The 26,846-nt window shown below is 37.9% G+C and overlaps 1 protein-coding gene across 3 annotated transcripts in view; it reads left to right on the top strand.

Moving 5' to 3' along the window:
• The window catches only part of LOC126272328 (clustered mitochondria protein homolog), a 352,199-nt gene that overhangs the window by 301,606 nt on the left and 23,747 nt on the right, over positions 1 to 26,846 (top strand). For all 3 annotated transcript variants that reach the window (XM_049975113.1, XM_049975120.1, XM_049975130.1), the window contains exons 15-19: positions 2,630 to 2,836; positions 2,960 to 3,058; positions 9,681 to 9,895; positions 10,080 to 10,209; positions 22,249 to 22,521. In XM_049975113.1, coding sequence (XP_049831070.1) covers positions 2,630 to 2,836; positions 2,960 to 3,058; positions 9,681 to 9,895; positions 10,080 to 10,209; positions 22,249 to 22,521 — 924 coding nt within the window. The remainder of the gene's footprint in view (positions 1 to 2,629; positions 2,837 to 2,959; positions 3,059 to 9,680; positions 9,896 to 10,079; positions 10,210 to 22,248; positions 22,522 to 26,846) is intronic.

Below are 26,846 nucleotides of genomic sequence, written 5' to 3'. Positions count from 1 at the left end.
GTATTCATCTCTTGGTCTCCCTTTACAATTTTTATCCTCCACCCTGCCCTCCAATGCTAAATTTGTGATCCCTTGATGTCTCCGAACATGTCCTACCAACCGGCCCTCCTTCTTGTCAAGTTGTGCCACAAACTCCTCTTCTCTCCAGTTCTATTCAATACCTCCTCATTAGTTATGTGATCTACCCATCTAATCTTCAGCATTCTTCTGTAGCACCACATTTCAAAAGCTTCTATTCTCTTTCTTGTCCAAACTATTTATCGTCCATGTTTCACTTCCATACATGGCTACACTCCATACAAATACTTTCAGAAACGACTTCCTGACACTTAAATCTATACTTGATGTTAACAAATTTCACTTCTTCAGAAACATTTACCTTGCCATTGCCAATCAACATTTTATATCCTCTCTACTTCGGCCATCATCAGTTATTTTGCTCCCCAAATAGCAAAACACCTTTACTACTTTAAGCCTGTCATTTCCTAATCTAATTCCCTCAGCATCACCCGACTTAATTTGACTACATTCCATTATCCTCTAAGATAAGGCCTAGGGTCATTATTGCCCCACATGTTCCAACATTTTTGTGGAATCCAAACTGATCTTCACCGAGGTCGGCTTATACCAGTTTTTCCATTCGTCTGTAAAGAATTGGCGTTAGTATTTTGCAGCTGTGACTTATTAAACTGATAGTTCGGTAATTTTCACATCTGTCAACACCTGCTTTCTTTGGGATTGTAATTATTATATTCTTCTTGAAGGCTGAGGGTATTTCGCCTGTCTCATACATCTTGCTTCACCAGATGGTAGAGTTTTGTCAGGACTGGCTCTCCCAAGGCCGTCAGTAGTTCTAATGGAATGTTGTCTACTCCTGGGGCCTTGTTTTGACTCAAGTCTTCCATTGCTCTGTCAAACTCTCACGCAGTATCATTTCTCCCATTTCATTTTCATCTACATCCTCTTCCATTTCCATAATATTGTCCTAAAGTACATCGCCCTTGTATGTGGTTCTCTTTTCTCCAAAGGTCTCTTTAATTTTCCTGTAGGCAGTATCTATCTTACCTCTAGTGAGATAAGCCTTTCCATCCTTACGTTCGTCCTCTAGCCATCCCTGCTTAGCCATTTTGCACTTCCTGTCGATCTCATTTTTGAGACGTTTGTATTCTCTTTTGCCTGCTTCATTTACTGAGTTTTTAATTTTCTCCTTTCATCAATTAAATTCAATATTTCTTATGTTACCCAAGGATTTCTACTAGCCCTTGTCTTTTTACATAATTGATCCTCTGCTCCCTTCACTACTTTGTCCCTCAGAGCTACCCATTCTTTTTCTACTGTGTTTCTTTCTCCCATTCCTGTCAATTGTTCCCTTCTGTTCTCCCTGAAACTCTGTACAACCTCTGGTTTAGTCAGTTTATCCAGGTCCCATCTCCTTAAATCCCCACCTTTTTGCAGTTTCCTCAGTTTTGATCTACAGTTCATAACCAATAGATTGTGGGCGGAGTCCACATCTGCCCCTGGAAATGTCTTACAATTTAAAACCTGGTTGCTAAATCTGTGTCATACCATTATATAATCTATCTGAAACGTGTCATTATCTCCAGGGTTCTTCCATGTATACAACCTTCTTCTTTGATTCTTGAACCAAGTGTTAGCTATGATTAACTTACACTCTGTACAAAATTCTACCAGACGGCTTCCTCTTTCATTTCTTACCCCCAATCCATCTTCACCTACTATGTTTCCTTCTCTCCCTTTTCCTACTCTCAAATTCCAGTGACCCATGGCTATTAAATTTTCGTCTCCCTTCACTACCTGAATAATTTCTTTTATCTCGTTATATATTTCATCAATTATTCTTAACATGATATAATGTGGGATGAATGTAAAGTGCTGCCTTCAGTCTGATAAAAAGGAGATGTCAGCCTTGCTTTGATAAAACTTTGCATGTTATTTTGTCAACATTTTTTCTGGGTTTTTGTAATATAACTATCAGAAATGTGTCAACATTCCACATCAGCAATTCATTACCAACACCTCAAAGTGATACATAGATGTCCTGTGAGCTGTGATAAGAACAAATATATTGTAAAGTTCCAGAATTATAGATGTAATTTTTAGAGGTGCTTGACTGGATTTGCGTAGCATGTACCAGATGACGCACAGCTCATGTTTTAGTCCCATAATATGCACTTCACCATACTAAATGGCAGGGAGTTTGAGACTCCTTTTGTCATAGTCTAACATTACAAATTTTCATGAACATGATTATTTAGATTATACCCCTGTGGTTTTTTATTATTTTCAAGAAATGTTTCATGCAACACTTAGTTTTAACTAGTAAGTAGAACTTCTCAGTGTTGATGTCATCAGGGCTACAGCACTTGCTGTAATTGTACAAATATGGAGGAATCGGTATGGTAGGGCCATTTGTTAAGAGAACTACTTGTCATTTAGGGGTAGCTACAAGGTAATCTAAGAATTGTATATCCCATGTCCGAGCAGATTTCTTGGGAAAATTGTGCTGTTACAATGAGGTGGTCAAATGTATTATGAATAATTAGTGAAATTTTTTCTTGCTTAATTTGCAGACACTTTCTGAAATATAAAACTTTTACTCTCCTTGCAGATTCGTGATTGTCTTGATCATTCAACAGCCCCACTGGATGGAACTACCCTTTCTGAAATGATCCATAATCGAGGTATCAACATTAGGTATTTAGGAAAAATTGCAACTATGCTGGCAAAAGTGAAGCAGCTGGAGTATTTATATAATATAGCTGCCTCAGAGCTAGTGACCAGGGCAGCAAAACATGTCTTCACGACTTACATGCAGGTACATAATTTTCAGACTGTTCCATGAAAGTAATGATTTTATAAAATGTTGGTAAATCATAACATAAAGAGTAAACATTATATGTTAAAAAAAAAAATTCATTTGTCTTCTTGTTTGTTGCAGAGTACAGAGCTGATGAACCTGTCTGCAGCAATAAGTCATTTCCTTAATTGTTTCTTGTCTGCCTGTCAAGTACCTCATCCACAGCAAGCCGCTGATGAGGTAATACTATATCCTAATTTTTGTAAAAAGAAGAAAATTAAAATGTGTGCAGTAAATAAAAAAATCAGTCAAAGTACAATGTGGTCATTTTATCTCATAGGAATACTTCAGTATCACCACTAATGATTTTAATGTTCTTGGTAACAGCAAGTAGTAACACTAGTTGATCTAAGTGTGTTCTCTTGTGTTGAATTATTTTTCCCATTTGAATTAATGCTAGAAGTTGCACTCAATCTTTCTTAAATCACTAGTCAAGCTGACAGATAATTTTAATTTAATTCATCAGGTGTTTACACTGTCTTAAGATTAATTCAATGCAGATGCATGGAATACATTAAAATATTCTTATTGCATTAACTATGCAATTTCTTACTTAAGATATTTTAACATTAATATCTACAACATTCTGTTCAATGTATTTCCTGCCAGCTTTAACTGAACACACATTCATGGCTATGGAATATATTTTGCAATAGTTCATAAGCCTCCAAGTTCAAGAAAGCCACACACATCACTACATCTGAAAGTGCCTTTCAGTCAGTTTCATTTCATAATACTTTACCTGTCCGAGCATTTAGAAATGTGTAATATTTAGCAATTATAGAATGTCTGTTTCTAATACAATAATTCCAGAGGTCTTTGTTATATCAATATTTCTCTATCATAGTTCGCTATACCATGAACTCTGAAAAAATTGATGAGTAAAAATGAGCACAAAATGGGCAAATGAATGTTTGATTGTACTATATGTGTAATTTTCAACCATTACATTGTGAACTTAAAGTGAAGTAGATATCTGCCATATTCTAGTTACCATTTGGATCAAACTGGGAGCCAGTTAATGTCCTATTTCCTCTAAAAGTTCTGTCTCCTGCATTCAGAAGTGAATTTAGTTTAGACAGATTGTATAGACAAATTGCAGGAATGATGTACTTGAGTTACTTTTTGCACCTAATCGCTACCATCTTTTCAGACTTCCATTAACTGCCATGAAAAATGCAAATTAATTCTGCATGTCGTTACAAATTGATTCAAGATGGCCGCGAGTGTAGAAGTGTGGGAATCTAACTTGAGAAATAGTTATAGTTATGCTGTTAAAAAGGGAGTTTGTAAGAATTGTAACACCGAAATAACAATGCTAAAAGAATGAATTGCTAGCTTAAAATTCATAGTCAGTTCCTTAAGAAGCGATATTGACTCACTGAAGAAAGAAAAAATCGGGATCTGCGATCGAAGCCAACACTAAGTGAAGTTATGCAAGACAAAAGTAATATATCGTCCGAGTGGGTAAAAGTGCCGTACAAAAATAGTGTTCCAACTACAAAAAAAGAGCAACAAGGTTTGCTAAAACTGTCACATTTTCGGAAAAAAAAACAAATATCATGTTTTGCAAACAAGTGACTGTGATAACGACTCTCCAAATGATCGTGAACTTGAAAAAGTCAGTGAACTGAAAATGAATAGCGTTTTTTTCACATATTGTCAACAACAAACACAGGTCATCAGGGAAAAAGAGTAATGTACTGTTACTAACACAGTCATGGCAGGAATCTATCCAGCATGCTCAGAGAGAAAAATCGCGACATAGCAGTGACTAGTGTAGTGAAACCGGGAGCGGGATGTAAAAATGTTATAGACATTAACTCTCAGACGAAATTAATGCAAGAAAATGACTTTATCGTCTGTATAATGGGTTCAAACGATGTGGCAAAAAAATGAAGCAGAGGTTTGCGTGAAAACGCTACAGAATTTTTTACAAGCTAATAAATGCAGAAACACAGTAGTTGCCACACTTCCTCATAGGCATGATCTGATTTACAGTTCATGTGTAAACAAAGAACTTCGGAAAACAAACATTAAAATAAGGAAACTGTGTTCTCAACACAGTAAGTGCAATGTACTGGATATAAGCAAGCTGCATCGAAATCTGCACACGAAGCATGGAATGCATTTGAACTATGAAGGGAAAAGATTGTTTGTGTTCGTGTTAGTGAAATAATTAAAGAAAGACTTGTAAGGGATAGAACAATTTATCAGCTTCCTGAACATCCTTCCAAAAGCGAGGAAAACAAAATAAACAAGAAAGAAGAACGAAAATACAACACTGCTGACGTTCCTAATTTAAACTAGAGGTATGTGATGCTGTAAATATGATTCCCAATTACCAAATTGTGAATACGCCCAAACTAAAAATTTATCACCATAATGAGCAATCCCTGTGTAATAAGATCGATGAAATTAACGTTCTATTAACACACGAACTTAATATCATCTCAGTGTTATGCATTTCTGAGCACTGGCTTAACCCAGAATTAATCCAGAATACGAAAATAAAAAAAAATTGTCTTGACTACTTACTACTGCAGGAAACACAGCAAGCAGGGTGGGGTAGCAATTTAGACAAAGGATAATGTAGATTTTATTACACTACCTGACTTAACTAGGGCAAATGTCGAAAAGGATTATGAAATTGCAGCTATAAAAATTACTGAGTTCAACCTGGTTATTGCTACAGTTTACCGATCACCATCCGGGAATTTTGAACTTTTCTTAAACAAAATGGAGTCACTGCTAAATAAAGTAAACAAAATGGATTGTGAATTGATAATCTGTGGTGACTTCAATATTCACTTCCTCACGAATAATGGAAATAGAGAGACCATTCTGAACCTTGCAACGTCGAACAATTTAAAGGCTGAAGTAAAAGCAGCTACCCGAGTATCAGAAACTTGCCAAACAGCTCTTGATCAGTTGCTAGTCAAGAAGAGTTTACACAACACCTCACTAAGAATTTTCAATACAGGTTTTAGTAATCATCTTGCTCAAATATTAAGCATAAAAGTACAAGGCAGTATTATTAACAACATGTCTTTCAGAACAGCAATCGAAGTTATAATCAGCATAATGTGAACTACTTCAACAACTTATTGCAGAAAGAAAATGGCTAAGAGTGTACAAAATGAACGATATAAATGAAAAAATCAACACTTTCATTGATACATTAACCCATTTCTTTGAACTTGCATTCCCACTGAAAACATTAACCATACGGGGAAACTCTAGAACAAACAGCTGGATCACAAAGGGAATAGTTTTTTTTGCTAGAAGAAAAGACTACTTCATTAAATATGTAACTCAAAAAATTCCTCACCTGTAGTACGCGCATACTATAAAAAATACTCCAAAATATTAAGAAACGTAATAAAGCAGCAAAAATAATGCATAATGATGAAATCATTTATAATTCAGCTAATAAATCAAAGGCTATGTGGAGTGTTATAAAAAAAGAATGTGGAGAATACAACTAACTTTGGAAAAATATAACACTATCACATAAAAATAAAAAAGTAACAAACCCCTTAGAAGTAGCCAACACATTTAACAACTTTTTCACAGGTGTACCTGAAAATATGTTACAATCAAAATTAAAGAGCACCCAGGCAAATAAATATAAAATAAGTGCATGTAGAGGATTAATGTACATCAGTTCTGTTTCACAAGATGAAGTAGCTAAAGCAATAAAAGGACTAAAAATTCCAAATCGGCAGGTATTGATGGTATACCTGCAACAATGTTAAAGAAGAGTGCATAAAACCTGATTGAAGTACTCACACATTTATGCAACTGCTCACTTCAGGCAGGCACTTCCCCTGATGTGTTGAAAACATCAAAAGTTATTCCTGTATATAAAAAAGGGGATAAAGACCCATCACAATTGCCTCCTGCATCTCTAAAGTACTGGAAAATGTGATGTATGAGAAACTTATGAAATTTATTAATAAATACAGCATCCTATGTAATGAACAACATGGATTCAGAATAAGAGGTCAACAACAACTGCTATCTATGAGTGCATCAATTCCATCCTAAACCTGATGGACAAAAAACAGGAAACAATAGGAGTCTTTATTGACTTGTCAAAAGCTTTTGACATGGTGGACCATAAAATTCTGATATCAAAGCTAGAAAGATATGGTATTCGAGGTCTGTCCAACAAGTGGACCAGTTCCTTCCTGACAAATCGTATGCAGGCAGTATGCGTCAAGCACACAAATATTGAACTAAAAACTGTATCTAATCACTTATCTGACTATAAACAAATAAAATGTGGTGTACCCCAAGGATCCGTATTCGGACCCCTTGTGTTTCTTCTGTACATAAATGATCTAAGCTTAAATATTGATGCACACAAAACAATCATATTTGCAGATGACACCACGATTCTACTAAAAGGAGGTGACAATGAACAGTTACAGCAGACAGTAAACATGGTCACAAAACAACTTAGTAGCTGGGCACAGGGTAATCAGCTTGTAATAAACAGTAAGAAAACCGTTTCTCTAAAATTCCACAATGTTCCTAACAAGGACATGTTTATCCCATCAGTCTCTATCAATGATGAGCCAGTTGCTAACAGTACTGAAACCAAATTCTTAGGACTTTGGCTGCAGAGTAACATCAGGTGGAATAAGCATATTGAATATCTCAATGCTGAACTGAGCAAAACATGTTATCTTCTTTGTTCATTAAAATCATGCTGTAGTGAGAAAACAGTATTGAATGCATATCATGCGTACTTTCATTCTCGTCTTAGATATGCGATCACCTTCTGGGGAAACTCTAAAACAGCTAATAGCACTTTTAAACTACAAAAAAGGGCCATTAGAATCTTGTTTGGGTTCAAGCCTAGAGACTCTTGTAAACCCCTGTTTAAGAAATCTGGTATTCCCTCATTACCATGTGTATACATTATGGAAACCCTTTTGTTCTTTAAATTAAATGTAATAGGCAATGACTGGAGACTACAAAAAAACTGTGATATACATGAGCACTTTACCAGACAAAACAGAAACTTACATATGACTTAAATTAGCACAGCACTGTGCCAAAAAGGTACTTTTCACATGGGAGTTAAGCTTTATAACAAACTACCTGAAAACGTAAAAGCTATCACTGAGGTCAATACATTTGGAAAATTTCTAAAGTCATATTTACAGCATCACTGCTTTTACTCCATTGAAGAATATTTAAATTTATGAAATGTGTTATATAAATACTTACTTACGTGTAAAGTGTATTATTGTAAGCTTAAATATGTATGCCTTGAAATTACTTTCAACCTGTATATTTATAACTTGACTTGTCCAATGTCTTATGCATAAGCTGCTATGTAGACAACAGGACCAATAAAATACAATCTACAATCAGGCAACCATGTTATGTGTCCATGTACAGACTGCAGCAGAACTTCTGATGTGTCAGACAATTTGATTTTGTGAAATGGCGGATCTAAGCAAAGTTAAGCTCAGTTGTGTGTAAATGTAAAGCTGGCTTTTTTCTAGAAACTGTCTTGTACACAAAACCTCTGAAGCATTGCCATGGTCTGGATGATGTGCAGAATACTTGCTGGGTCTACCTCCCCCCCCCCCCCCCCCCCACTGCATATACGTATAGGCTTGGACACACAGATGCTTGACAAATTGCACACACTTCTTTGTAAAGTGTTGATCAGAGTGCCATAAAGTAGTAAAAATCATAAACTGTACACAACATACTTATCCCCAGTGTCACCACCGAAAAGCCTGCTCAGGTTTGTATTCAATAAATCCAATGAAGTTGTGTGTCAGCATTGTGTTGATGACTCTGAACTTTTTGAAAAGGAATTGGTGGTGTCTTCTCTTTAGTTCAAGATTATAATTGTGAACTGTAGCACAATGAACATTTGAATCCAATAATTTCGCTGACTGTCATTAGTCTCACAACCAGCCGATATGCTGGAATATGACGATATGGTTCAAATGGCTCTGAGAACTATGGGACTTAACATCTGAGGTGGTCATTTCCCTAGAACTTACAACTACTTAAACCTAACTAACCTAAGGACTACACACACACATCTATGCCCGAGGCAGGATTTGAACCTGCGACCATAGAAGTCGTGCAGTTCCGGACTGAAGCGCCTAGAACCGCTCGGCCACCACGGCTGGCTTATGATGATATGCCTGAACGATATGAGCACTGTGGATGGTCTGCTTTCTATCATTACAGAGCAGTACTCACAGTTTTGTGATCGTTCCTGGAGTTGTGCGTGATGAGTCAATCCAAATATTTTTCATCCTTGGGAGATTTCCCCAAAGGTTGACACTCCAATCTTATTGTTGGGTTGTAGGGTTTTTGTTCAAAAGCCTATTTTAGCATTTGACAGATTTCATCTGCAGCTTTTCTTTTTCAGCTTGAAACAAACTTTTAATGCAACTCCTCTGCCCCTTAAAGTTAACTATTTAAAAACTGAGACAGTAGAGCATGATGTAACAAAAGCAAATATTTGTATTGCAGCTGGCTTGTGAGACACTGCCTGTTGAAATAGTCTCTATATAACTTTTAGAAGCAGAAGTTGGTATATTAGTGCATTGTGTTGAAAAACTAAGACATGGTTCATACTCTGGAATCTTAGAGCATGATAACCAGTCATAAGGAAGGGTCTTTTCTTTTCATTGATGATTAAAAGCAAAATAGACAGTGCATTAAAATAAATTTTGTTTAATGAGAAAAAGAATAAGGTTACATAAAATAGTTCATCATTTTCATTCTTCTGATTCATTGATTGCAATTGTTCATGCAGCTACAAACAAAAACCTCAAAGCGCCGAAACAAACGCAAGGGCCGTTCTAATCCTCTTGTGAATGCTGACAATAATGAATGGGCTAATCTAACTCCAAAGTCTCTATGGAGTCAACTGAAGAGTGAATTAAAAGCATACTATGACTGGGACTTGCCAGCTGATTCTATTGAAACAGCTGTTGAACATTTCTCTTTCCAAAAGATATCATTGCTTAGGTACGTATATAACATGTTTGTGGTCGTTATAAGTATATTCGGTGTGCACCTGTGTAGTTCATACAAATTGATCTAAATTACATCCAGAGTTCACAAAATATATTTGTGTTTTTGTAATGTTTAAAAATTATATATTTGTGTTTTGTAATGTTTAAAAAAATTAATAGCAATTTAATTGTTTCAGGTCATTTTGTTTAAAAACAGGAATACAAATTATGTTGAGAGAATATAGTTTTGATAATAAGAACAGGTTAACATTTTTTGAAGAAGACATTATTAATATTTTCCCTGTTGTAAAACATATCAATCCTCGGGTATGTATAATTACCAATAAACCCCTAGAAATGTTTTGGGGCAGAAAAAAATGAACAAATGTTAAAAGTTCTGTACATTATTATTATTATTATTATTATTATTATTATTATTATTATTATTATTATTATTATAACTACAGTAAAACTTCTGAATAATAGACATCTATGGGAAAAATCAAAATGTCTGCTTTTAAAATGTGTCCACTATTCCTAAAGGATAAAAATACCGTATAGAATACAGTATGTACTGTGGATAGAAAAGTACTATACTAAGATGTACTATCTAAATAAATTAATGAAAATTTATGTTTGTTTAAGTGCAGTCACTGCTGGATTTGTGATGGTATGCACCTGTATGTCGTACCAGTATATCATCCTTTTTTCTTTCTTTTTTTTTTTCTTCAAAAAAAAAATCAGAACTGCAAATTTTGAGATGTGGTATGATAGAAGTTTTGCTGTGGTTGACTTCTAAAATGTTCAGAATATTGATAAAAAATTTTAAGAAGTCTAATTTTCAAGCACTAGCATAATAAAGTATTAATTTTTTTTTCATATAGCCTGGAAAGTTGGTTTGAAAAAAATCATGTAATATTTTGGGAACCAGACTGATTTTATGTAAATGACTTCTCAATTGTGTTTCAGTTTTCTTAGTTCTTCAACTGCTTGCTTGTTTGGATGTCACCATCATCTTGTTGTCCAATCTGAACAGTCACCTCAGTCTTCTTGATGAAGCTCTTGTATGAGTTCACTTATGCCAGTTGATGTCTCTTTTATGAGCAGTTTATCATCAATATTGGCACATGCCTCAGGTCCACCAAATTCCTCTGCTAAAGTCTGAAGTTGTTTTCTTCAGTATATCATCAGTCGCTGAAGTACAGTCATTAAGAATGAACCATGAATTCTTGAAACAGTTGCCAGTTGTAGTGGATATTACTTGTCTTAAGACTGGAGAAATCCACAGAATTACATCCAGTACACTGATAGATTTTCCAAGTTCATATCCAGACAAAATTACAGACATATTTTGTATCAACACTTATCCAGTGGTTGTTACATGAAGTTGAATTTGGCAGCAAAAAGATTATTTTTGCATTTTTTAGTGCAGCATCATAAAGGAAAAGGCATTAGCCACAAGCAAAATCACTTTGCTCCTTTGTCTTTTCGTTGTTCTATCAGATACCAGCAACCATTTAGTCATTATTGCCCCCATCATTCAAGATGGTTTATTAGCATTCCACTCCACGTTCTATTTATTCGAATGAATATCCTTAAAACATCTAAGACTTGGCAGCCTTAACAATAATGAAGAGCTTTTCAAATTTGCCTGTCATATTAACTCATAGTAGTGTGGTGAGTCACTCTTCTGAAATTTTGCTTCCTGAACACTTTTCATCTTTCAAGGTCATTGTTTTATTGGGAATTTTTCTGAAGAAAAGATAAGTCTCATTACAGTTTAAAATGTTTCCTTCTTCATAATCATCACAAATTCTTCTTATCCTTTTATGCCAATCTGACATGTTTTCGTTCACAAACTGGATTCACCACACATGGTTGGAAAAGAGATATTGTGTTTATTCCTAAATTTGTCAAGTCAACCTACATATGCTTTAAAATCGTGAAGTTCTAAGTCCACGGTGATAGTGTGAGTGCTGTCTCATGGATCAGAGATCGAGGACCTGATGACTTTCACGTATATCCACTGCAGGCAGGGATTATGTTGTGAAGTGGGTTGTGCCGGTATGTTGGGCACTGAGAAGGCACAGCTGATTACACCTGTGGTGGAGAGGCTGCTAGTTATGAGAGATAGCATTGCTGCTGGACAGGTCTGGAACCGCATGGAAGCGGCAGAGAAAGTCTGCACCAATAACTGGTTCAGATATATCTGCAATGATGAATGTCTAAGTGAATAAGTCACTGAGGTCAAGGACTAGTGTTTAGACATGTGATCCTTAGGAGTTGTTGTAGCATTTAGAGTTGGATGGATGTGTAGGCTGGCATTTGACATGGCGAAAAGGACATCAACATGCAGACCTCTGAGCTAGTGTTGACAAAATACAGTCGGCCATGGCCATGATGCGGTCACATACAGAGAGAGTAGTGTTGGGAAAAAGGCAGGGTGATACAGTCTGTTGTCAGTTTGGGTGCCCAAGTGACTTGGATATCCTGCATGGTCCATGCCTCTTGGTAATTGTGCATGAAGTTTGGGAAACTCCATGGCGTAAGACAGTTGCGAGCAGAATCGGCATATCATGCATGGTAACAGAAAAAGAGATTCTGTGCAGGCTCAGCGTGGTCAAAACATTTTGCACAGGCATAGTCAGTGGCATTATCTGCAGGTGCAGTGCAGGTGGTGGTGTTCTACACAGTTGTGGATGCTGCAAGATAGTGGGGGTATATTGTGACTATGCAAAGCTCATCCCTCTGACTGAATACATTGATATCAGAATTGATGGAAGTCAACTGAGGTTGGCACAGCTCATGGTAAGCAGGAGGTTGGTTGTGCGACAACTGTAGTCGCAATACATGCTCTCTGCCATTGCTGTCAACATTATTTATGTGTTGTCCATGCTCTATGATAGAATATATTTTATCAGCAAGTTCAAGACGTGCATCCTAAGATTCACATTCATGGGTGATCAAGGCAGTTAGTTTTGCGGGGGAAGCTTCACAACCCGAAAGATCTGTAACGTGTGGTCAGGCATGAGGAGGAGATAAATCTGTGGGTGGAGGCAATGCCACAATTGCCATTGATTTCTTCCTCCTCCGGGAGTGTGTGAAGCTGCAGAGTACAGCAACTTTACCGGAAGAGGAGGTGGGGGGGGGGGGGGGGGGGGGGGGGCGGCGAGAGGGGTGCAGAAGTAGGAGGGGAAGATAATATCACTTATACTTAAAGTATTCGTGTGTTTCCCCTAGTGGCTAAGCAAAACAATGAATTTTGTACAAGCACTGATGACATCACTCGAAGCAAAATGCTGTCCACAGTGCCAAACCACAAAATTATTGATTTGGCCGAAAAAAGGAGGTAGCTTGAAGAACAGTTGGACAAGTATTGTCCATGTGCAGCATGTCATGATGTTCGGTAGGCAAAGCAGGATACAGTGCAAACTGGCTGAATGAGGTCCAGAGAGGAAAGATTCACATAAGACACGACTGATAGCTGTTAAAAAGTGAGTAGGCACAAATCCAACTGGTTAGATTGCTGTAAATATGGAATAGCCTGGTCTGTGAGTGAAACAAGGTCACATGCAAGATCAAATAGTACACTGTCTGATGCAATCCATTGTTCAGGGGTGTTGCACTGTCCAGAAGAATATCATTGTCACTTTTTAGCAGACAAGATTCATGCAAGATGTTATCCATTGCACCTGATGTTGTGGCATGAGAACCATTGTCCAACATCATAAATTGTGCAGCCCAATGAGGGGACAAACGCAACATAGTTGTTGTGCAATAGTCATAAATATTCAAATTATGTGTAGACAGAGTCATCAGGGTTACCAATGTAGTGCTACAGTGTACACACTGTGATGGCAATGAATAATCACACAACCCAGGTACAATATCAAACTTACGAAAAGGACAGTTATTACTCACCATATAGCAGATATGCTGATTTGCAGATAGGCACAACAAAAAGGCTGTCTGAAGAATTTTTGACCAACAAGTCCTTTGTCAGAAACACACACACACACACACACACACACACACACACAGCCTCAGTAGACAGAGATTGTGGTCGAGGTTGTGGTCGTGTGCGTGCGCGTGTTTTGCCTACCTGTTAAAGGCCTTGTTGGCCGAAAGCTCTTCTGACAGTGCTGCTGCTGTGCTTACCTATGACTCAGCATCTCCACTATATGGTGTTTAGCAGCTATCATTTTCATAGTATTGTTACATTCCATCCTGGATTTTCAATTGATTGATGTGGCACACTTTATCTGGAATTCCATCAGTATCAAGAAACAAATTTTTTAGTTTGCTGATGGTTATTACAGGATATGAAAGTGCAGTATTAGGATTTATAGTGATGTTATGATTAATCTTTGTATGGCCTTGGATTTTTATAATGTTTTGTGCTAAATTATAGTTGAATCTGTTGGCAATAAGTAAAGGATCATTTACAGTTTTGTCCTTACTTTTAATAACAATGTTGTTGTTTCTTAATGTTGCTGGCTAAGTTTTCGTTTCACTTTTCAGACTGATTTCATTATTTTTGTTACCATTGTTTCTATTACTGAGGAATAAGCCATTGTTTAATTTTTTGTTACGGCAATGACTTTATTATACAATTTCTAATAACAATTGACATACTGTTTCAGAGCTCGATTTAGCCTTGCTAATTTACTTAACTTTCTAAGTTGTTCTTTGTGTTTTGTTATCCATGTGTTAGTTTGCTTTTTACTTTAATTTTCTTAGGAGAGACTGTGATTTTATAGTTACGTTTGTAATAAGTCGAAAATAACTCGGACTTCATATCTACAGTGCCATGTTTATCTATATCCCAGTTTAGGATTTTCAATTCTTTGTTAAAAGATTTAATGTTATCATTTCCTGTAGATGTAGTTCTCACTTACCCTGTAATTTGATGTAACTGTATAAATAAAAAATCTACTCACGTAGCAGAGGTAGGAGAACACATGTAAAAGCTACAGAAATGGGCAAGCTTTTGGAGCCAGTGGCTCCTCCTCCTCGCAGAGGGGTTGAAGGGGAAGGAAGAGGGATGACTAGTGATGTCCCCCGATTCAGGGGAGATTTATTCTAGAAGTTTCAAATACCCTATATGTTTTAATAAAAAAAGGCTAATAATATGATGATATCATTAGGATCTATCAGATTGCTGATCTCATTATTTGATGGCTGCTTGTCTGCAATAAGAAATTATTGAAATGGCCTGGTGGTGACTGTCTTCTTTTGCTTGAGGGGCAGATGGTTTTTGCTACTTCTTACAGTTCAGATGATACTGTTGTTGATGGTACCCAGTGGTGTAGGCTTTTCTGCTTGAAGATGATGGTTGCTATGCTGCAGAAGATGTTACTGACTGGGCTACATGAGGCAAGAGAATATATATATATATATATATAATTCTAGGAACTTTCAAGCAGTAAAATGTAAATGTCAGAATGAGTAAAACTGATAAACATACAGCTGAATGAAAGCTCATTAATCCATGTGTGTGCATGTGGCTAGGGCCTCCTGTTGGTGGACCAGTTGCCTAATGACACTTGGATGATTTAATGTGTTGATGAGGATGAAGTGATGATGAAGACAACACCCTGCTCCTGAGCAGTGAAAATGTACAAATCAACCAGGAATCGAACCTGGCCCCCTCGCATGGCATTTTGCCACACTGGCCACTCGGCTATAGGGAGAGACGTTAATCCACTATAGCTGTATTTATTGAAGTCCTTGTAGTTGCGCACTACATGTTTCACAACATTTTTAGTTACATCTTCTGATTCATCTATGTAAAAAAAAAAATTACCAATACTATTACTGCAGCGAGTAAGTAATTACGTAGGATAAGTTATTTGTGGGTTGAATGAGTTAGAAAACACATCAAATTGGAATTGGATTAACCAGAGTACCAACCTGCTTAAAGTTAGACATAAAGTGGTTGCATTACAACCCTCTGATAAGGGGCTAGTTTTTCATAACGATTTTGAACATATTGTGGCATATTGCAGACTAACATTGTTGTTACATGTAGCTAATGTAGTTTATGATTGAAAAGGTGTAATGGTAGATGCCAACGTGAAGTATTCTCAGCAATTGCAAAAATTAAAACTTACATGCACACCTTTGGTGTCGTGCCGGCAGGAACCCCAATGAAAGTGATAAAATTGACTTACATTCAGGTGTAAACATAGGGTTTATTCACCCAAAATTTAGTTAAACTAACCTTAAAGCCAATACTATTGAATATCAAATATGCAGATAACTTTTGCAGTCAAAGCATTACTGTTGTAGATTGTAAGCGTTTAATCCAAATCATGAGTGTGGCCCTAATAAAACTTACGTTGTAAAGTGGTAACTATAACGAAAAATGTCTATCCGCGACTTAGATCAGGAATAATATCACAGCCATCATAAACATACATAACTGAACCTCCTGCTGACCGGTGCTGTGGTGAGAACACAATACACATTCTTAATTGAAGAAAACAGTTGAGACTGCTGTTCATAATATCAATATATAAATTGCATCAAATTAGTGGCCTGTTGTGTGACGCAGTGTCAGGTATCAGCCATGGCAATTGAGTAGTCTGGGAGGGCACTATACACTACACAAACAATTAAACCCAGTTTCTCGTATTACATGCTCAGTTAATTAACTAAATAAAGTAAATCCAATACAATTAGAGCAACTAAAAGTGCTGTAGTTGATGACCAAATTGGATAAAGTAACGTATGACCTTGGGCTACTAATATGTTCGTGACATTGACATTACAGCTGTCGTTAAAATTGAGCTATGCACAAGTACTTCAGCTGTGGTTATCCTTGGTCTAAAATTATTTGCAATTCTTGCATCTGCTTAATGAAACAAGGGAGTCTTGGATTTTATAGCCTGATACTGACTTTCCCTTGCTACTTCGATGTAAAAAGTGTTGTGTGAAATGTTTTCTCTCCAGGGAATCTACAGACAATAATTGTGAATCCTGGAATGCTTTTTGAATCTTTTCAAACTGACTATTGGCCTTAGCGATTACAACAGAATTGCTTATAAGGTAGTGTCTATTAGATTACCTCTGTCAGATGGTTCATAATACGGCACAGGATCTCATTCTAGCCTTAAAACTGCTCTTAGCTCATGTTTGTGTACACACACACACACACACACACACACACACACACACACACACACACACACACACAAATGTAGCTGCAGTCTGTAAACTAATTATACCTCAAGATAGAGAAATCCTTGCACATAGCTGTTTCGAATAACATCATTCTGGACTATCATATTAAATGTGGAAACTTCTGCTGATAATGCTAGCCACCTTACTGAAATATTAATTCACAAAATATTTGATGATATCAGCAGCCGGTACAGCACCAACAGATCTTCACCTTTCTGATAAGGCTCAATACGTAAAGTTTAGTACTTGTCATTGAGTAACAGGATCTACATAACTGTAAGCCGTTCAGGTAATGACATATAAGTAAGATAGTCCAAAGTTTCTGAAGTTACAAATGGATAAAACGGCCAGTGGCTCCTCCTGCAGGTGGAAGGATTGAAGGGGACAGAAGAGGATGGAGGAAAAGGACTGAAGAGGTTTATGAAATAGGGAATTACAGAAAAGTCACCCAGAACCCCTGGTCAGGAGAGGCTCGCTGTACAGGATAAGAAGGAAAGACTGACTGACTGGGGACTGCACTGGATGAGATTTGAAATCTGAGAGCTTAAAGGTTTAAGATCAAGTTATAAGCAAAAAAAGATAATTGACAAAACATCGTGCAAGAGTTAATAATAGTGGAAAGCTACGTGTGTAGTACGTGGTAGAGGTGGGGGCGGAGGAAATTAGACGGGCCAGAAACTAAAAGATATAGAAAATGAAAGTGGAGTGAAGAAAGGAATAGTTACTGAGAAGAACCCGCCTGGTTGGCCTTGGAGTCTAATGCACGGCTTTCCGGGCGTTAAGGAGCACCTGGTCCCCGGCACGAATCTGCCCGGTGGATCTGTGTCGAGGTCCGGTGAACCGGCCAGTCTGTGGCTGGTTTTTAGGTGGTTTTCCATCTGCCTTGGCGAATGCAGGCTGGTTCCCTTTACTCTGCCTCAGTTACACTATGTCGGCGATTGCTGCGCAAACAAGTTCTCCACGTACGCGTACACCACCATTGCTCTACCACGCAAACATAGGGGTTACACTCATCTGGTGTGAGATGTTCCGGGGGGGGGGGGGGGGGGTGTCGGGGTCCACTGGGGGCCGAACTGCACAATAATCCTGGGTTTGTGGGGCGGCGGAGGGGTGAAGTGGACTGTGGTAGTTGTGGTGGTGGTGTGGACCACTGTGGCTGCGGTGGGGATGGAGCCTCTCTGTCATTTCTAGGTCCCTGGTCTACATACAGGGTGTTTCAAAAATGACCGGTATATTTGAAACGGCAATACAAACTAAACCAGTAGCGATAGAAATAAACCGTTTGTTGCAATATGCTTGGGACAACAGTACATTTTCAGGCAGACAAACTTTCGAAATTACAGTAGTTACAATTGTCAACAACAGATGGCGCTGCAGTGTGGGAAACTCTATAGTACGATATTTTCCACATATCCACCATGCGTAGCAATAATATGCCGTAGTCTCTGAATGAAATTACCTGAAACCTTTGACAACGTGTCTGGCGGAATGGCTTCACGTGCAGATGAGATGTACTGCTTCAGCTGTTCAATTGTTTCTGGATTCTGGCGGTACACCTGGTCTTTCACGTGTCCCCACAGAAAGAAGTCACAGGGGTTCATGTCTGGCGAATAGGGAGGGCAATCCACGCCGCCTCCTGTATGTTTCGGATAGCCCAAAGCAATCACACGATCATCGAAATATTCATTCAGGAAATTAGACGTCGGCCGTGCGATGTGGCTGGGCACCATCTTGCATAAACCACAAGGTGTTCGCTGTGTCGTCTAAGGCAGTTTGTACCGCCACAAATTCACGAAGAATGTCCAGATAGCGTGATGCAGTAATCGTTTCGGATCTGAAAAATGGGCCAATGATTCCTTTCGAAGAAATGGCGGCCCAAACCAGTACCTTTTGAGGATGCAGGGATGATGGGACTGCAACATGGGGCTTTTCGGTTCCCCATATGCGTCAGGTCTGTTTATTGACGAAGCTGTCCAGGTAAAAATAAGCTTCGTCAGTAAACCAAATGCTGCCCACATGCATATCGCCGTCATCAATCCTGTGCACTATATCGTTAGCGAATGTCTCTCGTGTAGCAATGGTAGCGGCGCTGAGGGGTTGCCGCGTTTGAATTTTGTATGGATAGAGATGTAAACTCTGGCGCATGAGACGATACGTGGACGTTGGCGTAATTTGGACCACAGCTGCAACACGGCGGCGAACGGAAACCCGAGGCTGCTGTGGGATCACCTGCTGCACTAGCTGCGCGTTGCCCTCTGTGGTTGCTGTACGCGGTCGCCCTACCTTTCCAGCACATTCATCCGTCACGTTCCCAGTCCGTTGAAATTTTTCAAACAGATCCTTTATTGTATCGCTTTTCGGTCCTTTGGTTACATTAAACCTCCGTCTTGTTGCAACAACACTGTGTTCTAGGCGGTGGAATTCCAACACCAGAAAAATCCTCTGTTCTAAGGAATAAACCATGTTGTCAACAGCACACTTGCACGTTGTGAACACGCTTACAGCAGAAAGACGACATACAGAATGGCACACCCACAGACTGCGTTGTCTTCTATATCTTTCACATCACTTGCAGCGCCATCTGTTGTTGAAAATTGTAACTACTGTAATTTCTAAAGTTTGTCCGCCTGGAAATGTACTGTTGTCCCAAGCATATTGCAACAAACGGTGTATTTCTATTGCTGCTCGTTTAGTTTTTATTGCCGTTTCAAATATACCGGTCATTTTTGAAACACCCTGTACATACATACATACTGAGAAGAAATATTGAGACTGAAGAAATTAACATAAATTAAGACCAGGTGGGCAATGAGAGTGAAGGACATATTGTAGCACCAGTTCCCACCTGTGGAGTTCTGAGAAACTGCTGTTGCGGCAGGGGGGAGGAGAATCTAGATGGCACATGTGGTGAAACAAGCCCTGAGGTGATTATTGTCATGTTGTAGAGGATTGTGTGTTGCTAGCACACTCTTTGACTATCCTATTCAACCTAACTTATAACGTGGTGGTAGACATAACAATGTAGAAGGCCAAACTGTTTACATAACAGCTGGTACATGATGTGTTGTTTCACAGGTGGCTCTCCCTTTGATAGTGTATTTGTCAGTTACAGGGCTAGTACAGGTGGTGGTAGGAAGGTGTGTAGGGCAAGTATTGCAGTGGGGCAGCCACAGGGGTAGGAGCTATATGTTAGGGAAATGGGTGCAGGAGGAGCACAGAATTCTGACCAGGATATTGTGGTGATTTGGGGGAGGATAGTGTTTTTTTTTTCCTCCCCCCCCCCCCCCCCCCCACCGCTCTCTCTCTCTCTCTCTCTCTCTCTCTCTCTCTCTCTCTCTCTCTCTCTCTCTCTCTCTCTCTCTGACATATTGTGGTCAGAACCCTATGTTCCTTCTGCCTATTTCTACACTATAGCTCCAACCCCTGTGCCCTTTCCTGCTTTAAGATCTGGCCTACACACCCTCCTACCACCACTTACACCAGTCCTATAATTGACAATACATATACTATGAAAGGGCGAGCCACATGCGAAACGACACATCTCGTGTAGTAGCTGTACAGCTGTATGTAAACACTGTTCAGCTTTCTGCAATCTTCAATGGTATGACTACCACCAAATTATCATTTTGGTTGAATGGACATAGGCAGAGGGTGTATACTGGCAACGCAAAATATCCTGTTGCAGAGCATCCTCTACAACATGACAATCACGAACTCGGTGCCTGTTTAACCACACATCCTATCTGGGTTCTTCCCTCTAACACTGTTTCTCAGAATTCTGAAGGTGTGAACTGGTGTCCCAACATGTCTTTGTTTCTTACTGCCCACTTGTGCTTAATTTATGTTAATATCTTCAGTCTCAACATTCCTTCTAAATAACTATTCCTCTGTTTTGGTTTTCTACATCTTTTATTTTCTACCTGTCCATTTTTCCACTTCCACTATGTATTATGCCTTTAGCTTTTCATTCTTACTAGCTCTTGCACTGTTTTGTCAGCAATCTCTATCTTGCTTATTGTCCCATCTTCAATGTTTAAGCTTTCAGGTTTTCATATCCTATCCTGTGCATTCCCCAACAGTAAGTCTTTTCTTCTCATCCCATCCAGCGCCTCTCTCCTGACCTGGGGTTCTGGACAACTTTCCTGTAACTTTCACATTTTCTAAACCTTGCCAGTCCTTTTCCTTCATCCCTCTTCTGTCCCCTCAATCCTTCTGCCAGAATGAGGAGCCACAGGTTCCCAAAGCTTTCAAATTTCACTGACTTTTGTGTGTTTTCTCTTGCTGCAAGTTGGTGAGCAGAACTTTTGTCTAAACAATTATATTTTCAAAAATTGTTTTTGTTGATGTATTGTTTTGACAAATTTTTTACAGTACACCTACTCATCCATTTTTTTGTTAAAATAATCAGCATCTTGGTTATGGAGGATAGTGTGTAGAGTAAAAATTGTAAAGGGAAACAGATGATTGAAGTAGGCAGGTTCAAATGGAAGGTTGCTGTATTATGCAGTCATGAGGATATGTGAACAGGATAGACTAGTGTGGAAAGCTGCACTGAATGAATCTTCAGACTGAAGACCACAACAACATAGCCATTAATTAAATAGTTTTCTGTTAAACCAATAATCCTACTTTATCAAAGAATGTCACCATAGTTCTGTTGCACTGAAGAAGATCTTCAGAGATTCTTAGAGTAATGTATTTGGATATAAATCACGTTGGCACCATAGTACGTCATCATCTGAAATCCTAAGAAAAGTGTACACAAGAAAACTAAAAAATTATGAGAGAGAATTGCAGAAAGTATTCGCCTAATGGAAGCAAAATATTTAGTACTGCTGGCACGCACGCACACAGGCGCGCCCACACACACACACGCACACAGGTGCACACATGCACAGTCCACAACAACTTTTTTTTTTTTTTTGTGTGTGTGTGTGTGTGGGGAGGGGGGGGGGATGATACTTTGAGGTAGTTTAAAAATGGACAGGTCACACAGACTCTAGGATGAATGGGACCTACATGTTATGACGAAATACTGTTTTAACGCATTTTTTATTAGATAACTTTCTAGTTTGTACATTTGGCAGCTTGGTATGTGTGCTGATGCCACACATTCATTGTTCTTAAAGAGAGAGAACTCTACATACCTTGCATTCATTATTTATCCTTTTTATCTTTTAGGCAACTGATGCTTACAACTTTTACACTACTGGCCAGACTAAGATTCAGCAAGGATACTTAAAAGATGGGTATGAACTAATAAGTGAGGCTCTCAATTTGCTCAATAATGTGTATGGAGCTATGCACCCTGAAATTGCGCAGTGTTTACGTATGCTTGCACGCCTGAACTACATAATGGGTGAGCATGCTGAAGCAATGGCTTACCAACAGAAAGCTGTTCTTATGTCGGAGAGGGTCAATGGCATTGACCACCCTTACACCATTACAGAATATGTGAGTATACTTAGTTATAAAGTGGGTATTCTTACCTGATCATTAGAAACAGCCAAAATTCGCTGAATTATCATGGACATTACCTTTCTTTGTACAACAAAGATTGTTTTCCTTATATATATATATATATATATATATATATATATATATATATATATATATATAATGTGCATTTAGTAAGACTAAGGCTGACAACATCTTAAGACCAGCCGACCAGTCTGAGGACAGAGCTAATTCTTGTATGGGAATGGGGGGAGAAATGTCAGAGGTCCGAGTATTCTAACACCACGTCATTTTAATTTAAGGCTTGTTTTCAGATAAGTTAGTATCGTACTATATTAGTGTACCTCCCCTCCTCATTTAGATTGTGATCGGCTAATTGATTTTACTCTTCGTCACGATTATGAATTCACCATAATATCAAAACCTTCACTAGTATACAACAATGAAACAGAAAGTAAAGATGGAACATTCTCTCTTTTTGAGATAGAACCACACCACACCTACTGGAACAGAAGTAAACGTACTATACTGGCAGATGTAGAAATACAAACATGAATTAAGAAGGGAAACAGAAAATGAAACTCTTGGTTTTCAAACTCTCATGTACTGTATTCATTAGGAGAACTTTCACATTTTCCGTAATTGGATTTCTTTGGGAGGGGGCAATTTTTCACAGTTCCTACTTTCTTCCAATGCCCCTCTCAGATACATGAGCAGTGTTCAAAAGAAAAGGTGTGAAACACTGTGAGTATAATTGAAGTACTATGGGTATAATTGAAGTAGTCACCAGAGGCCAGAGCACGACTATTCCACTGTTTCACGAGCTGAACTAGTCCCTGTTCCCTAAATTCCTGTGGCTCTTACAGGAGCCAGTCCTCTGTTGTGTCCTTTAGTCCATTGTTGAAGTGCTTAGCTCTTCGATGTGTTTAGCAGACCTAACACATGCAAGTCACTGGGTGACATGTTCAGGCTGCAGGATGGGTGCCAAAGCTGCTCCCACTTGAAATTGGCCATTACATGTTGTGTAACCTCGGAGACTTAGGTTATTGTGCAGCAGAATCACTCCTTCCATTAGCAACACAGGCCGTTTGCCCTTCGTGGACTTACGTAGGCTATGGACAACATACTTTTTTTAAAGAGGTGTCCAGAACCTAAAAATACCTTTTAGCACACTTACAGCAATATTAATGCACTTCCTATGTCGTGTACTATTGACTTTGACCACCCCAAAAAGAAAAATTAAAAATAAGTTTCATTCACTGTTGCTGACTTTTACTCTCAACATACTTTTCAACATATCTTGAAATATTGACTATGTCTTTCATTGGGGACTGTGATACTTAATATTGAGACTTAAATTGTTTTAAGTTCAACTGAATAATTTAAAACATATATGAAATCTGCTAGAAAAATTCATTAAAAACAATAAATATTTTTTCATAATTTTAAAATATAAAATACCTGACTGGATCAAAATATTTTATTTTAAAGGTGGACGTAAAGTACCCCTACATTGGTACTGTGAATGTTAAGGGTTTTCTGCGATTGAGTAATCCAATGAGTATTGTACCTCAGACATAGAAAATATCTTGTCTGCTGAGGGCACAGCTTTGAATTATTTTTTAGGGGGAGGTGATGACACATTCTTCCACAAATTTCAACAAGCTTGGTTGTTATGACATTTCAAACCTTTTCATTTGAGCACTTCTTCTAATATCCTGTCACTTCTACTTTTAACATACCACAGCTGCCTAAGATTTACTAATAATAAATATTCAATAAAACTTGTATAGTATTTTAAGATGATGAAAATAATGATAGTAACTTTCTTACATTAATTCTCAGTACATTGGTTTGGTATAACGTAAAAGAACAATAATCTACTCAATGCAAAATAAGAGTTTGCTGTAGGTTTGCAGGACAAAATTAGACTAAGTGCTAAGTGCAATAACAGCATGGATGCAAGAGTGCTGAAGATGGGGAAATAAAGAATGCTGAATTGAGAGCAGAAGAAAAAGAACTGATTCAAATTAACATGTTCCTCACATGGTCAAAACTGGAAAGATGATGGAGGAGGAGGAGGAGGAGAGATTCATACTGTTAATAAAGCAAAGATGAAAGTGAAATAGATGGATGTAAGTAAGTGTGCACAATAAGGAGTCAGGATTCGCAGTAGGAACAGTGAATATGTTTTACACATAACAAGAGAATGTCAAATCAACTAAACTCCTCAACTATTTAGTGGTTTGTTGTTTTTACTCCTTAAATGTATATTCCACCAAGGACTTTGCATTACCATGAAAAATATGTAATGCCAGAGAAGGGAGAAATGGAAATAAAAAAGAACAGTTGATGGACAAAATAGAGGATGGCAACAAAGAGAGGACAAGACTGTGCAAGAATGGAAAAGAGCCCAATTAGCAAAAAAATTGTGATAATGGAGAGTCCACCATAGGAAACAATAAACTAGCAAAGACATGAACTGAGGACAGCCATCTAACAAAAAACAGCCCACACTCTTGGTCCAATGTAAATAAATAAAAAAAAGAAAGAAATTAAAAATACAGCTACCATTAATCATCTGCAGGTAGATGAGAGGTTGTACAGTCCAGCAGACCTTCTTATGATAAAATATATCTGTATATAATAATATATTGTCTCTAAATAGTCAGCTTGCATAAATGTCCATTCTACTACGATGGCAGAATGACTGCTACTGATGTTTGGTGAGAAATATCAAGTAAAACTTAAGACATAGTTAGTTTCTGTTCTATTGAGTTTGTTTCTGTCCTGTTGATTTTGGCATTTTATCGTCTGTCTGGCCTTCATGAGATAATTTTATGTCAGTAGTTTATTTTTATTTAGTTATTTATCCTTTCTTAGGCAATGTACATTCTATGGATGTCGTCAGTGAATGTACAAATTATAGTATGAAGTCTAAATATTTTCTTAACAAATGCCATATACATTATTTAATAAGCATAGGTATTATGACTTAGAACTAACATACACAAATACAAAGCTCTGCAAACAGCAGACATAAATACATAGGCATAAATACCTAATACATGAATGGGGGGGGGGGGGGGGAATATGTCGTCAGGTATAACTTACGTTAGGTGTTCCCAACAATTCTTTGGTTGTCACTTAAGATATTTGTCCAAAGTGTGGAAACAAAGGTCTTGCAAAAACTGTTTTAAAGTTTTTTGTAAAAAAATAATACATATTGCTAATTACTTTATATTCTGTGGCAGCTTATTGATTATCGTGCCTCAATAATCAAGACAGTTCCCGAGCTTTTAGCTTTTTTCTATCTAAATTGAGGCAATGACTCACCCTTATGTTATGATCATGAATAATGTTATGCAAGCTATAATTGTCAAGATTTTTTCTGATATACATTATGGTCTGAAAAATAAACTCACAAGGAACAGTTAAAATGCCCTGGTTATAAAATAATTCTTTGCAATGAGCCCATTTACTGCATTTAGTCATTATTATTTCAGCTCTATCTCTCTCTCTCTCTCTCTCTCTCTCTCTCTCTCTCTCTCTCTCTCTCTCTCTCTCTCTCTTTTAATCTGAAAACTGTTTGTAGATTCTCGGTACTATTTCCCCAAAAGATTATTCTGTTGCTAAGGTGGTGGTTGTTGTTGTTCTTGTTCCTGTCGTCTTCAGTCCTGAGACTGGTTTGATGCAGTTCTCCATGCTACTCTATCCTGTGCAAGCTTCTTCATCTCCCAGTATTTGCTGCAACCTACATCCTTCTGAATCTGCTTAGTGTACTCATCTCTTGGTCTCCCTCTACGATTTTTACCCTCCATGCTGCCCTCCAATGCTAAATTTGTGATCCCTTGATGCCTCAGAACATGTCCTACTAACCAGTCCCTTCTTTTTGTCACGTTGTGCCACAAACTCCTCTTCTCCCCAATTCTGTTCAATACCTTCTCATTAGTTATGTGATCTACCCATCTAATCTTCAGCATTCTTCTGTAGCACCACATTTCGAAAACTTCTATTCTCTTCCTGTCCAAACTATTTATCGTCCATGTTTCACTTCCATACATGGCTACACTCCATACAAATACTTTCAGAAAAGACTTCCTGACATTTAAATCTATACTCGATGTTAACAAATTTCTCTTCTTCAGAAACGCTTTCCTTGCCATTGCCAGTCTACATTTTATATCCTCCCTAGTTTAACCATCATCAGTTATTTTGCTCCCCAAATAGCGATACTCCTTTACTACTCTGAGTGTCTCATTTCCTAATCTAATTCCCTCAGCATCACCAAACTTAATTTGACTACATTCCATTCTCCTCGT

This window comes from Schistocerca gregaria, chromosome 1 (genome assembly GCF_023897955.1).
Source record: "Schistocerca gregaria isolate iqSchGreg1 chromosome 1, iqSchGreg1.2, whole genome shotgun sequence".
NCBI classification, from domain to species: Eukaryota; Metazoa; Arthropoda; class Insecta; order Orthoptera; family Acrididae; genus Schistocerca; species Schistocerca gregaria.
The sequence above is the reverse complement of the archived record's forward strand: the minus strand, read 5'-3'. Positions and strand labels throughout refer to the sequence as shown.